The sequence below is a fragment of the Cricetulus griseus genome, chromosome 2 (genome assembly GCF_003668045.3).
Source record: "Cricetulus griseus strain 17A/GY chromosome 2, alternate assembly CriGri-PICRH-1.0, whole genome shotgun sequence".
NCBI classification, from domain to species: domain Eukaryota; kingdom Metazoa; phylum Chordata; class Mammalia; order Rodentia; family Cricetidae; genus Cricetulus; species Cricetulus griseus.
Genome location: NC_048595.1, coordinates 37,904,308 through 37,919,323, shown reverse-complemented (window position 1 = coordinate 37,919,323; position 15,016 = coordinate 37,904,308). Strand labels below are relative to the sequence as shown.

Genomic DNA, 15,016 nt, shown 5'->3' with positions numbered 1-15,016 from the left:
CTTTCCCCTTCCCCCATGTTCCCAATCATCTCAGGAGATCCTATCCCCTTCCTCTGTTCTAGAGTACCATGCTTGTCTCTCTTAGGGTACTCCCTGTTTCCCAGCCTATCTGGAGGTGTGGATTGTAGGCTGGCAATCCCATGATCCATATCTAAAATCCATATATTAGTTAGTACATACCATGTTTGTCTTTTTGTGACTGGGTTACCTCACTCATGATGGTTTCTTCTAGTTCCATCCATTTGCCTGTGAATTTCAAGATTCCATTGCTTTTTCTTCTGAGTAGTACTCCATTGTGTAAATGTACCGCATTTTCTCTATCCATTCTTCAGTTGAAGGGCATCTAGGTTGCTTCCAGGTACTAGCTATTACAAATAATGCTGACATGAACATAGTTGAACAGATGTTCTTGTTGTGTAAATGTGCACCCTTTTTAGTATATACCAAAAAATGGACTTGCAGACTGATTCCCATTTTCCTGAGGAACTGCCATACTGATTTCCAAAGTGGCTGTATGAGCTGGCACTCTCACCAGCAGTGGAGGAGTGTTCCCCTCTCTCCACATCCTCTCCAGCATAAACTGTCATTGGTGTTTTTTATTTTAGCACTTCTGACAGGAGAAAGATGGTATCTCAGAGATGTTTTGATTTGCATTTCCCTGATGGCTAAGGATGTTGAACACTTTCTTATGTGTCTTTCAGCCATTTTATATTCCTCTATTGAGAATTGTCTGTTTAGTTCTTTACCCCACTTTTTAATTGGGTTGTTTGGTGTTTCGGAGACTAGTTTCTTGAATTCTTTATAAATTTTGGAGATCAGCCGTTTGTCAGATGTGGGGTTGGTGAATATATTTTTCCAGTCTGTGGGCTGCCGTTTTGTCTTGTTAAATATGTCCTTTGACTTACAGAAGCTTCTCGGTATCGGAAGTTTCCATTTATTAATTGTTGATCTCAGTGTCTGTGCTACTGGTGTTATGTTCAGGAAGCAGTCTCCTGTACCAATTTTTTCAAGGGTATTTCCCACTTTCTCTTATAAGAGGTTCAGTGTGGCTGGAATTATGTTGAGGTCATTGATCCATTTGGACTTAAGTTTTGTGCATGGTGATAGATGTGGATCTATCTGCAGTCTTCTACATGCCAGCATCCAGCTATGCCAGCACCATTTTTTAAAGATGCTTTCTTCTTTCTATTGTATAGTTTTAGCTTCTTCTTTTTTTAAATCAGCTGTTCATAGGTGTGTGGGTTTTCAATTTGATTCCATTGGTCGACCTGTCTACTTTTGTGCAAATACCAAGCTGTTTTCAGGACTATAGCTCTATAATAGAGCTTGAAGTCAGGGATGGTGATGCCTCTGAAGGTTCCTTTATTGTACAGGGTTGTTTTGTCTATCTTGGGTCTTTTGTTTCTCCATAGAAAGTTGAGTATTGTTCTTCCAAGGTCTGTGAAGAATTGTGTTGGGGTTTTGATGGGGATTGAATCTGTAGATTGATTTTGGCAAGATTGCCATTTTTACTATGTTGATCCTACCTATCCAAGAGCATGGGAGATCTTTCCATTTTCTGGTATCTTATTTAATTTCTTTCTTTCAAGTCAAAGTTCTTGCTATACAGGTCTTTTTCTTGTTTGGTTAGTGTTACCCCAAGATATTTTATTTTGTTTTTGGCTATTGAGAAGGGTGATGTTTCTCTGATATCTTTCTCATTGCATTTATCATCTGTATATAGTAGGGCTACTGATTTTTTTTTAGTTAATTTTGTATCCTGCTACTTTGCTGAAGGTGTTTATCAACTATAGGAGTTCCCTGGTAGAGTTGTTTTGGGTCACTTATCATGTGCAAATAGTGAAAGTTTGACTTCTTCCTTTCCAATTTGTATCCCCTTGATCTCCTTTTGTTGTCTTGCTGTTCTAGCTAGAACTTCAAGTACAATATTGAAGAGATGGAGAAAGTGGACAGCCTTGTCTTGTTCCTGATTTTAGAAGAATTGCATTGAGTTTCTCTCCATTTTAGTTTGATGCTGGCTGTAGTTTACTATATATTCCTTTTATTATGTTCAAGTATGTTCCTGTTATCCCAGGTCTCTCCAGAACCTTTAGCATGAAAGGGTGTTGGATATTGTCAAAGGCTTTTCAGCATCTAATGTGATGATCATGTGGTTTTTCTTTTGCAGTTTGTTTATATGGTGGATTACATTGATGGATTTTCATATGTTGAACCATCCCTGAATCTTTGGGATGAAGCCTGCTTGGTCACGGTGGATGATTTATCTGATGTGTTCTTGGATTTCATTTGCCAGTAATTTATTGATTATTTTTGCATCAATGTACATGAGGGATATTGGTCTGTACTTCTCTTTCTTAGTTGTGTCTTTGTGTGGCATGTGTACCAAGGTAATTGTAACCTTGTAAAAAGAGTTTGGCAATGACCCTTCTGCTTCTATTGCATGGAACAGTGTGACGAGTACTAGCATTAGCTATTCTTTGAATTTCTGAAAGAATTCTGCACTGAAACCATCTGCCCCTGGGCTTTTTTTTTTTTTTTGGTTGGGAGACTTTTAATGACTGCTTCTATTTCTATTATTAGGGATTATAAGTCTATTTAAATTATTTATCTGTTCTTGGTTTAATTTTGGTAAGTGATATCTATTCAGGAATGGTCCATTTCCTTTAAATATTCCAATTTTGTGGAGCACAGGTTTTCAAAGTATGACTTGAGGGTTCTCTGAATTTCCTCAGTGTCTGTTGATATGTTCCCCTTTTAATTTCTGATTTTGTTAATCAGCATGCTCTCTCTCTCTCTCTCTCTCTCTCTCTCTCTCTCTCTCTCTCTCTCTCTCTCTCTGCCTTTTTGTTAGTTTGGATAAAAGTTTGTCTATCTTATTGATTTTCTCAAATAACCAACTCTTGGTTTCATTGATTCGTTGTATTGTTTTCTTTGTTTCAACTTTATTGATTTCTGTCCCCAATTTGATTATTTCCTGAAGTCTACTACTCCGGGGTCAGTTTGTTTCTTTTTGTTATAGAGTTTTCAGTTGTGCTGTTAATTCTCTAGTGTGACTATTCTCCAGTTTCTTCATGTGGGCATTTAGTGCTATGAACTTTCCTCTTGGCACTACTTTCAAAGTGTCCCATAAGTTTGGGTATGTTGTGTCTTCATTCTCATTGAATTCTAGAAAGTCTTTAATTTCCTTTTTATTTCTTCCTTGACCCAGGAATGATGCTATTGTGCATTGTTCAATTTTCCTGAGTTTGTAGGGTTTCTGAAATTTGTGTTGTTGAATTCTAACATTAAACCATGGTGATCTGATAGGATACAGGGGATTATTCCAATGTTTTTGTATCTGTTGAGATTTGCTATGTTGCTGAGTATGTTATCGATTTTTGAGAATGTTCCATGTCGTGATGAGAAGAAGGTATATTCTTTTGTATTTGGATGGAATGTTCTTTAGATGTCTGTTAATCCCACTTGGGTCATAATGTCTGTTAGTTCCTTTATTTCTATGTTTAGTTTCTATCTGGTGGTCCTGTCTAGCGGTGAGAGTGGGATGTTGAAGTCTCCCAATATAAGTGTGTGGTGTTTAATGTATGATTTGAGTTTTGTAATATTTCCTTTACAAGTGTGGGTGCCTGTGTATTTTGTACATAGATGTTCAGAATTGAGACTTCATCTTGATATATATTTTCCTGTGATGAATATGAAATGGCCTTCTTCATCTCTTTTGATTGATTTTAGTTTGAAGTCTAATTATTCATATATTAGGTTAGCTATACCAGCTTGCTTCTTAGGGCCATTTGATTGGAAAAAATCTTCTCCCAACCCTTGACTCTGAGGTAGTGCCTGTCTTTGAAGGTGAGGTATGTTTCTTGTATGCAGCAGAAGAATGGATCCTGCTTTTTAATCCATTCTGTTAGTCTGTGTCTTTTTATAGGTGAGTTAAGACCATTGATATTAAGGGATATTAATGACCATTGATTATTATTTCTTGTTTGTTTTTTATTTGGTTTTGGTGGTGGTATTGTCTGTGAGTTTTTCCTCTATTTCTGGCTTTTGGTAAAATGAGATTATTGATTGACTATGTGTTACGATAAATCTTTCCACCAAAAGCCACCGAGCTCCACCACCACGTGTACGCTTTATGCAAGCTGCCCGCCCGAGTTAGGCCCAAATGAATACACAGAAACTTGTATTAGGTTCAAAGCTGTTTGGCCAATGACTAGGATTCCTCATCTGTTAGTTCGGTCTTAATTATCATACATCTATATATGTTATAAGACTTATCTTATCAGACGCCTTGTTGGCATCCCTCCTGGTCGGTGGATCACATCGTGCTGCTGGAGCAGGAGCAGAGGGGAAAAGAAGGCCCCTCCTGTTTCTCCTTCACTTAAATATGAGTCTCCTTGCTATGTCACTTCCTGCCTGCATCAGCACTTCTCTACCACATTTCCCAGAATCCTCTTTGACTCGTAGTCCCGTTTACTTGTTGTCTCATTGGCCAAACAGTATTTTATTTAACAATCAATAAGATAAACATACACAGTACATTTCCCCATCACCTATGTTTTCTGAGTGTAGTTGACTTCCTTGGTTTGGAGTTTTCCTTCCACAACTTTCTGTAGGGCTGGATTTGTGGATATGTATTGTATAAATCTGGTTTTGTCCTGGAATATATTATATTCTCCATCTATTGTGATTGAGAGTTTTGCTGGGTCTAGTAGTCTGGGCAGGCATCTGTGGTCTCTTACTGTTTGTAGAGCATCTATTCAGGACCTCCTGGCTTTCAGGGTTTCTATGGAGAAGTCCAGGTGTAATTCTAATAGGTCTGCCTTTATATGTTACTTGGCCTTTTTCCTTAGCTGATCTTAATGTTTATTTTTTTATTCTGTATGTTTGGTGTTTTGATTATTATGTGGCGTGGGGACTTTTTTGTTCCAGTCTATTTGGTGTTCAGTAAGCTTCTTGCACTTTTATAGGCATGTCCTTCTTCAGGTTAATAAAGTTTTCTTCTATGATTTTGTTTAATATGTTTTCTGCATTTTTGATCTGGATTTCCTCATCTTCTTCTATACCTATTATTCTTAGGTTTGGTCTTTTCACAGTGTCCCACATTTCCTGGATATTTGGTGTTAAGGATTTGTTGGGTTTATTTCCTCTAGTTTATCTTCAGTGCCTGAGATTCTGTCTTCCATCTCTTGTATTCTGTTGGTTATGCTTGCATCTGTAGTTCTTGATCATTTACACAGCTTTTCTATTTCCAGCATTCCCACAGTTTGTGTTTTCTTTATTGTCTCTATTTCAGTTTTCAGGTCTTGAATTGTTTCCTTCATCTGTTTGATTGTTTTTTTCTTGGCTTTCCTTGCTTTCTTTAAAAGATTTGTTGATTTCTTAAATTTTTTGGTTTGTTTTTTCTTTCATTTCTTTAAAGGATTTTCTCATATCCTATTTGAGGACTTCTATCATTTTCATGAAGCTGTTTTTAAGGTCATTCTCTTCTGTTTCATCTGCATTAGGATGTTCAGGTCTTGCTGGTGCAGAGTCTCTATACTAAGGTGGTGTCATATAAGTCTTTCTGTTATTGGATGTGTTCTTATACTGTTATCTTCCCATCTCTTCTTCCAGTGGGTGTAGGTGGGTCGCTCCCTCTTCTGATGGATATGGGTTCACTCTACCAGCTCACTCTACCAGAGGGTGGAGGGGGAAGGCAGTGGTGGCAGCTGATACTGGCTGCTTTGGACTGCCTCCAGGTCCCTCTGCAGGATTCTGTGGTAGGAAGTATCCAGCGACCTCCACAGGTCAGGGAACTCAAGGAGTGAGAGATTGGGTGGAGGAGCCCCAGGCACTCACCACTCTACTGGAGGTTGAAGAGAGAGACAGTGATGGCAGCTGATTCTGGCTACTTTGCACTGCCTCCAGGTCCCTTGCTTACTCTACCAGAGGGTAGAGGGGGAAGGCCCCCTCTTGTTCTTTCTAATAACCAATGCTTCCAGTGTCAGAGATACCCTTACTGGCTCCCTCTAGACATGCTCCCTGGCATCCTGTTGGCTGGGATACTACAAACAGCCATTCTAATGAGAGAACCAGAAGTCATCTGGGTACCTGTTGTCAATGCTACTCACTTCCATGTCATTACCATTATAGCTCAAACCGAATTAGAGGATGTGAGTAGGACAAAAAGACTTGGGAATCACAGCTCCTGTTATTGTGGTCATTGTGCTTCGAACGGGAAGGGGGTGGCTGGAACAGTATCACTAACACAAAGGGCCACCATGGTAGAAACCTTAAATCAAGTAATCACTAAGTCTGCTGAGGTTCTATATGCTCAAGAGATAATTAATCAACATCTTAATCAGGCTATACATATATTAAAACAACAAATTGACCTTTGGGCTGAGGAATTGACTCTGCTAAAGGATATGTCATTGTTAATGTTCGAACCCCAATACCAGGCAATTTGTCTCACCCCCTACAAAGTTTTCAATACTTCCTCAGAAAGATTCCAAGTGACATAATACATGAAAGGGACTTGGTCAGACAAGTTCCTCAATTACTTCATATTGCTTTTGGAACAAGTTCATTGATTAAACAAGACTAGGGTACCACCCATGTCCTTGGAGACCAATGTTTTGATGAGTGTGTGAAGCAATTTAAAAAAACATTATGATCCCTCCTTGATCCTTATGTATGTTTTGCTGGGCGTGGTAGTACTGCTTATTCTTCTCTTATTTAAATGTCTCAAGCAGCATATTCATCAACAAAAGATTTCCCATCAAGGTGATCCTCCAAGTACAAATGGCTCTCTGACAGTCAGGACAAAGCCCTCCTAGAAAGGTAATGCATGTATGGCTTACTGAGATACTAAAGGCTATTGCCTGACCCATCACCCTACTCACCAGGATTGATGCTTTTCTAGAGCTGGTAGTCAAGAATGGGTAAGAATCTGTTTGGCAGGCTGACCTGAAACAGGCACTTTCCATTATTCTGAGCCCTCCTGAGGTAGGAACAACAAGGCCAGGGCAAAGCACCCTAGCTCCCACTGAGTGTGTCGTGTAAAAATAATAATAAAAAGGATGGAAATGTGGGATAACTAACCCTCAGTGGGCCTGATAGATGACCTAAACCAATAGTAAGAGCATGCACAGTAGGTATTTCCTGACAGACCACCTGGATCTTCCAGAGGGCATTGACAACAATAACTGAGTCTAATGAGAGAGGGCATGGACCCTAAGGACAACAACCACATCACCTCAGCAGATGCCAGCTTAGTGTATCTACCCACTGGGTCAGGATGGGAGGTATAAAAGGCTTACCCCTTTCTGAAATAAAGTGAGCTTGTTGTTTTGACATGTTCCTGGTACCTGTCTCATTGGTTCCATATCTGCTTTCCCCAATGCCTGGGGGACACCCTCTGGGACCCTGAAACAACTGATAACCAAGATTAACTATCTTATGTCGATTTGACACCCCCAAACTTTACTTTTAAGTCATAAATTTCCTTCCTGTTCCTCAAAGGCTCATGGCAATCTCATAATGAAAAATGCATTTAATGTAGGAGTCTCTCAGATACTAATAATTCTACCACTGTTCAAATCCCTAAAATCCAAAGACTCATCAGAGACCCAAAGCAAACTTTTGACTGTGAGATTCTGTAAAGTCAAGTATATTACATACTTTAAATACAAAGTGGCACAAAGCGAATATTCTCATTTAAAATGTGAAAAATTGAACAATAATAAGGAAAGACTTGCCAAAGCAAGAGTGGAGCCCAGCACAGGAAACACTAAATCCTGTATCTATGTGTCAGCATCTATACTTCAAGATAGAATCATTGTTCCACTAGCCTTGGAAGCCTTTCCCTGCCAATGTTTTCACATGAGCCTCTCCCCTGGACTGATGCCTTTCCATATGTACAGCTTTTCTGGGTGGATATTTCATAATCCTGGCATTTCCAGCATCCAAAGATCTCCTTTGCATCCTGTGCTTCACATTCACAGCCTCATAAAATGGCTTTGTATTGTTTCCTTGTAGAAATTCTAACACTGATATACCTTGCCCAACCTCAGAAGCTATCTGGGTCCTTGGTACCATCCTTCAGGCTCCATATTCCTTGTATGCTACAGGCTTCTACCAATCCACTGCATGGAGTGGATGACATTGCCAAATTATACTTTCAGCTCCAGATTTAATGGCCTTTTAGAATAGTTGCAGTTGCCTCTATGACCTCTGGTGTCAAAAACCTATGAAAACATTCCACGAGTGATTATTTCAGAATACAGCACCCGTTATAAGCATTATCAGTTGAGTCTGTTTCCTTTAAAATTAATTTGCTTTTCCCAAACTGTGGTTTTAATGAATGGTGTCTTATTCTCAAGGCACCTTTCCTGTACTGTGGTTCTCCCTAATTCTTAGAGGTAATTTCTTTAACAATTATGGCATAATTCATAAATTCATAAACACTACTCAATAAAACTCACAATATTAATTGTCTCAATGTCTCAAATAAAAAGGCACAGAGTAAAAGATTGATTGGAAAACAGGATTTATCATTTTGATACTTCTAAGGGACATACCTCACCATCAAGGAAAACTATCACCTCAGGGTAAAAGAATGAAAAAAGGCAAACAAAGCAAAAGGGACAAAGAAAACAATTAGGCATAGCTATTCTAATATCTGACAAATTAAAATTGAAATGAAAAATAGTTCAAAGATAGGAAAGGACACTATATACTCATTAAATTGAAAACCCACCAAGAGTATATTTCAATTCTAAACATTTATGCACCAAACATGGGGTCATCCAATTTCATAAAAGATATACTAGTATATTTAAATTGCTTATTGACCACGACACAGTAATTGTGAATGACTTCAATGCCTCATTCATATGACTAGACAGATCATACAAACAAAACTGAATATAGAAATCCTGGAGGTAAATTATATCATAAATCAAATGGCTTGGACAGATACCTACTGAACATTCTACCCAAACACTAAAGAACATACTTTCTTCTCCATAGTTCATAAAATTTCCCCACAAATTAGTACACAAACAAGTCTCAATAATTGTATGAAAATTGAAATAACACCCTTAATTCTATTTGATCACTGAAGAATAAACCTGGATATCAGCAACAGTAGAAATAGAAATGGCAGACAATACACAAACCCATGAAAGCTAAACAACACAACTACTGAATGAAAACTGAGTAAAGACAGAAATGAAGAAGGAAAAATCTTTCTAGAACTAAATGAAAATAAAAACACAAACATTTATCCTCCAGGAGCATGACTTGTACCTTCTAGCACTATGAACACTAGTCAGTAAGGGTAAAGCATCTGTTTGAGTGCAACCTTGATGTCACCAAGTTCAATTAAATAAGTAAATAGAGTCTTCTGCAACAGAGACTTACCATCATGTTGTGGAGGGCAACCAAATAGCCTTTGTCAGTCAACACAAACTGGACTCTGTTTTTGCTTTTCTTTTCCCTTTTTGAACAAAAGATCATGAAGCATGTTTGAAGGGTGGAGAGACATAAGGATATCTGGGAGGAGCTGAGGCAGATGAATGAATATGATCAAAATGTAATGTATGCAGTTATCAAAGACTAAATAAAAACATTATTTTTAAAATATTTTAAAATATTAAAAAGAAGAAAACAAACTGAGTACCATCATTCATTGAACTTTGTTTGATTACTTTGACCACAACATGACCAGCAGTATGCCTCCATACCATGATGGAACTGTAAGCCAAAATAAATCAGTCCTTCAAGTTGTTTTTTGTCAGGTATTTAGTCACATCCACCAAAATATTAACTAATACATGCATATTATGTAAAGAAACTATACTGTTATACAAAAAGTACATACATATGCATGTATCATTAGCACACATATTAAGTTTATATTTATAATTATAAACATATGTATATAATCACACATTCATTTTCTTATACTTTTATCTATGTGGATATCCATGCATAAATGTGGGTGATTTTTATAAACATATTCAAATATGTACATAATTTTTAAAGTTCAGTTATAACATTACAGGCAATAAATCCTCACTCTCTTAAGTTTCCTCCTAACAGATATTTAGACAGAGCAATGAAAACAATAACTAATATAGCATGTTTATCCTTTTACTTTCAGTAGTTCATCTACTCCACCCATCTTAAACTATCTGGTGTGTTCTGAAGTCTTCACATTTTGTTATGTTTTCAAGGTCAGATTGTTCTATTACCCTGGGGGAAATGATGGGCTGCTTTGCTTCATGGAAGAGCTGGTTATGAGTCTTTTGCTTGTACTTTCATAAATTGACTCTTCTGCCATGCCAAATAAATTAATCATATCTTTTATGGGCAGACTCAGTGCATGACAGGTATGAGTCAGAATCTGTTTTGATACTTCCATGGGTGACGGAAGCCTTGTTAGTACTTAAGCAATAAGAGTTACAAGTTGAACAAAGGTTTCAGTTGTCTGTTGATGCAATTAGCCCACTGGGAATTTCTCTGCAAAAAAAAGCAACAAATTGCCAAGTGGGTAGAATCATACAGCCAGAATTTGAGAATAGAAGAGGCTTGATGATCAGATTTACCTGGTTCCTGTCCGACTCTGAATCATCTTTCCCTGGATACAGAAAAACGCCTGACCTTTATCAGAAATCTGGGTGAGCCAACTAGGGTGGTCTATCAGAACAGTGAAGAGCTGATTTGCAACCATCAAGCTCAGGTAAGTATCAGAGTTTAGTAAGATTATGTACCTAGTAGTCAATTCATGAAAGTTCTCTTCTTTCATTTTCTATTGCTTATGCCTCTGGGAAAATTCTTGTCTTTGCATTTCTGGGGAGGTTGCAGACCTTTACATGGAGGCTACTGAAATGTGGACGTTCAGAAGGATGAGGTCTGAGTAACCTCTGAGAAATTTTTTCTTCTGTTTTCATTATACATTTCTTCTGTTTTCATTATACAATCTGAGCTAATGCATGCTCACATTGCATTAGCATTTCACACTAATGCAATGTGAGCATTGCACATTAGTGTGCTGCATAGAGACTTGGCAAATGTTGCCTCAGTTTCTGGAATGTAAGATTAAATAGCAAGAAAATATATATTTATTCTTCTGCTAGTTCCATAATCACACAGTCATTAAGATGGGTTTCATCCCCATAATTTTCTTTGCAACTAGCATATACTTTTAATGTAGACAGTTGTGACTAAGAGAAGCAAAGAGTGAAAGAGAAGTGCATTGTTGTGAGATGTTTGTAATTTAAAGGTGTGTGTGTGTGTGTGTGTGTGTGTGTGTGTGTGTGTGTGTGTGTGATTGAATTTCTTCTTTCCTAAGTAGGTCAGCAAAGAAAGAAAAGCTCTAAATATTATTACTTGTCTATGAAAGTTTTAAAGTTTATTTTATAGGAGAAAGTAGAATAGTTGTTGCTAAAAACTTAAAAGAGAAAGTGGCATGAGAAGTCAGAGGGAAGCTTAATTATAGGTATCAAAAATAATTATTTAGTAACAATAAACTCTATTTGTGTGAGCACCCTTTACAATAATTTATTATGCTTGACAAATAACTGAATGAGCAAAGTTTGAAGGTATCCATCAATGTTTAAGGAAATGTAACTGCTACTACCTGATTTGAGCATTGCACATTAAATAGCCATGCTGGGGAGATGGCTCAACAGTTAAGAGTGCTTGCTGATATTACATAGGAGAGAAACTTGCTTCCCCACACCCATCTGATTGTTCACAGCCCCTTGTAACTCTAGTATCTGGGGCTATGACACTTTTCCAGCCTCCACAGAAACACGCATGCACATATGCATATAACACATGGACACACACATAAAACATAAAAATAAATATTACTCAAACAAGATAAAATATATCCCTGGAAGCCACAAAATGTTTATTGTATTTATTTTTTGCTAAATAAATTTTGAAATGTTAAAACAGAAAACATTATAAAATTTACAGAGAATAAAAAGTAATACAAAACATATATGAGACCTCAAGCCTGCCTCCACAGTGATGCACTTCCTCCAACAAGGCCACACTTACTCCAACAAAGCCACACTTCCTAATAATACCATTGTAGAGAGTTTCTTTCTAGCCAGGTCCTGCAGCTCTTTAGTCCCAAAAAACACACAGAAGCTTATATTAATTATAAACTGTTTGGCTGATGGCTCATGATTCTTACTGGATAGATCTCTCTTAATTATTAAACCACTTCTATTAACCTAAGTATTTCCACGTGGTCTTGCCTTACTGGAGAATGCTGGAATCCTATCTTCTAGGTAGCTACATGCCATCTACCTCCAGGCTCCTCTCTGCCTTCCTCTTCCCCAAATTCTCCTAGTCTGTTAACCCAGACTATACTTCCTGCCTAGCTCGTGGATAATCAGTGTTTTAATTCATAAACCAATAAGAGAAACATATACAGGAGGACATCCCCCATCATGCCATTCCCTATGTGTTCATGGGGGCAAACTGCATTCAAACTACCACACTCAGCCAATGCAACTAACCCAAATTTCTTCACTTTAGCCACAGGCAGACCTTTTGGACAAGGGCAAAAGCCACATTCTTTGTCAAAATATCACAAAAACAGTCTCTATGCCACATACTAAAATTCTCCTCTGAAACCTCTTGACCCTGGCAGCCCCCACACTTCAAATCACCCTCAGAACCACTGTTTTCTGTGTTCCTGCCAGTATAATTCACTAAGCCTCATTTAAAGTGTTCAACTGCTTTCTAATACAATCTTCCAAACAGCACATTCCTCCAAAGCAAACCATGGTTATGCCTTCAGAGCAATAACTCTGATACCAACTTCTGTGTTAGCTGTTCTGTGAATTTCTGTTAGAATTCTGCACTGAAGCCATCTGGTCCTCAAAGAAGCCTGGGTTTTTGTTGTTGTTGTTGTTTTGTTTGTTTGTTTTGTTTTTTGTTTGTTTTTTTTTGGTTGGGAGACTTTTGATGAGTGCTTCTATTTCATTAGGGGTTATACGTCTATTTAAATTGCTTATCTGCTCTTGATTTAATTTTGGTAAGTGAAATCTGTCCAGAAAATTGTCCGTTTCCTTTAGATTTTTGAACTTTGAGGAATACAGGTTTTCGAAGTATGACCTGATGATTCTCTGGATTTCCTCTGTGTCTGTTGTTATGTCCCCCTTTTCATTCCTGATTTTATTAATTTGCATGTTCACTCTTTGCCATTTGGTAAGTTTTGATAAATGTTTGTTTATCTTGTTGATCTTCTCAAAGAACCAACTCTTTGTTTCATTGATTCTTTGTATTGTTCTCCTACTTTCCACTTTATTGATTTTAGCCCTCAATTTGATTATTTCCTGAAGTCTACTCCTCCAGGGTGTATTGGCTTCTTTGTGTTCTAGAGCTTTCAACTGTGCTGTTAATTTTCTAGTGTGATTATTCTCCTGTTTCTTCATGTGGGCACTTAGCGCTATGAACTTTCCTCTTAGCACTGCTTTCAAAGTGTCCCATAAGTTTGGGTATGTTGTGTTCGCATTCTCATTGAATTCTAGGAAATTTTTAATTTTTTTTATTTCTTCCTCGATCCAGGAATTGTGCAATTGGGTGTTACTTAATTCCATGAGTTTGTAAGTTTTCTGCAATTTGTGTTGTTGTTGAATTCTAACTTTATAGCATGGTGGTCTGATAAGATACAGGGGGCTATTTTAATTTTTTTTACCTGTTGAGATTTTCTATGTTGCCAGTATGTGGTCAATTTTAGAGAGGGTTCCATGTGGCGCTGAGAAGAAGGTATATTGTTTTTATTAGGATAGAATGTTCTATAGATGTCTGTTAAGCCCAATTGTGCCATAACTTCTATTAGTTCCTTTGTTTCTTTGTTAAGTTTCTATCTGGTGTTCCTGTCCAGTGGTGAGTGTGGGGTGTTGAAGTCTCCCACTATAAGTGTGTGCGGTTTTATGTGTGATTTGAATTTTAGTAATGTTTCTTTAACAAACATCGATGCCTTTGTATTTGGGGCATAAATGTTCAGAATTGAGACTCATCCTAATGGATTTCTCCTGTGATGAATAGGAAGTGACCTCCTTCATCTCTTTTGATTGATGTCCAATTTGTTGGATATTAGGATTGCTACCCTGCTTGTTTCTTGGGTCCATTTGATTGGAAAATCTTTTCCCAACCTTTAATTCTTAGGTAACGTCTGTCTTTGAAGTTGAGGTGAGTTTCTTGTATGCAGCAGAAGGATGGATTCTGTCTTCTTATCCATTCTGCTAACCTGTGTCTTTTTATGGGAGAGTTAAGGCCATTGATATTGAGGGATACTAATGACCATTGATTGTTCATTCTTGTTTATTTTGGTGGTGGTGGTGAAATTATGTGTGGGTTTCCATCCCTTTTTTCTTTTGGCTGTTAGTAAAGTGGGATTATCTATTGCCTAAATTTTTCTGGTTGTAGTTAACTTCCTTGGGTTGCAGTTTTCCTTCCAGAACTCTCTGTAGGGCTGGATTGGTGGATAAGTATTGTTTGAATCTAGTTTTGTCATGGAATATCTTGTTTACTCCATCTATATTTATTGAAATCTTTGCTGGCATCCGTGGTCTCTTAATGTAGGTAGAATATCTATCCAGGACCTTCTGGCTTTCAGAGTTTCCATGGAAAAGTCAGGTGTAATTCTGATTGGTTTGCCTTTATATGTTACTTGACCTTTTTCCTTTGCCTCTCTTAATATTTTCTCTTTATTCTGTATGTTTGTTGTTTTGACTGTTATGTGGCAAGGAGACCCTTTTTTGGTCCAGTCTATTTGGTGTTCTGTAGGCTTCTTGTGCTTTCATTCGCATGTCTTTCTTTAGGTTGGCAAAGTTTTATTCTATGATTTTGTTGAATATGCTTTCTACATTTTTGACCTGGACTTCCTCATCTTCTTCTATACCTATTATTCTTAGGTTTGTTTTTTCACGATACCCCACATTTTCTGGATATTTTGTGTTAGGTATTTGTTGGACTTAAGATTTTCTTTGGTTGATGAATCTAT

General features: G+C 37.5%; 1 protein-coding gene across 1 annotated transcript in view; it reads left to right on the top strand.

Moving 5' to 3' along the window:
• LOC100756707 (selection and upkeep of intraepithelial T-cells protein 2-like) overlaps positions 1-5,807 on the top strand; it is a 52,926-nt gene extending 47,119 nt beyond the window's left edge. The window contains exon 7 of the mRNA XM_035438664.1: positions 5,614-5,807. Coding sequence (XP_035294555.1) covers positions 5,614-5,807 — 194 coding nt within the window. The remainder of the gene's footprint in view (positions 1-5,613) is intronic.
• The last annotated feature ends 9,209 nt before the right edge of the window (positions 5,808-15,016 follow it).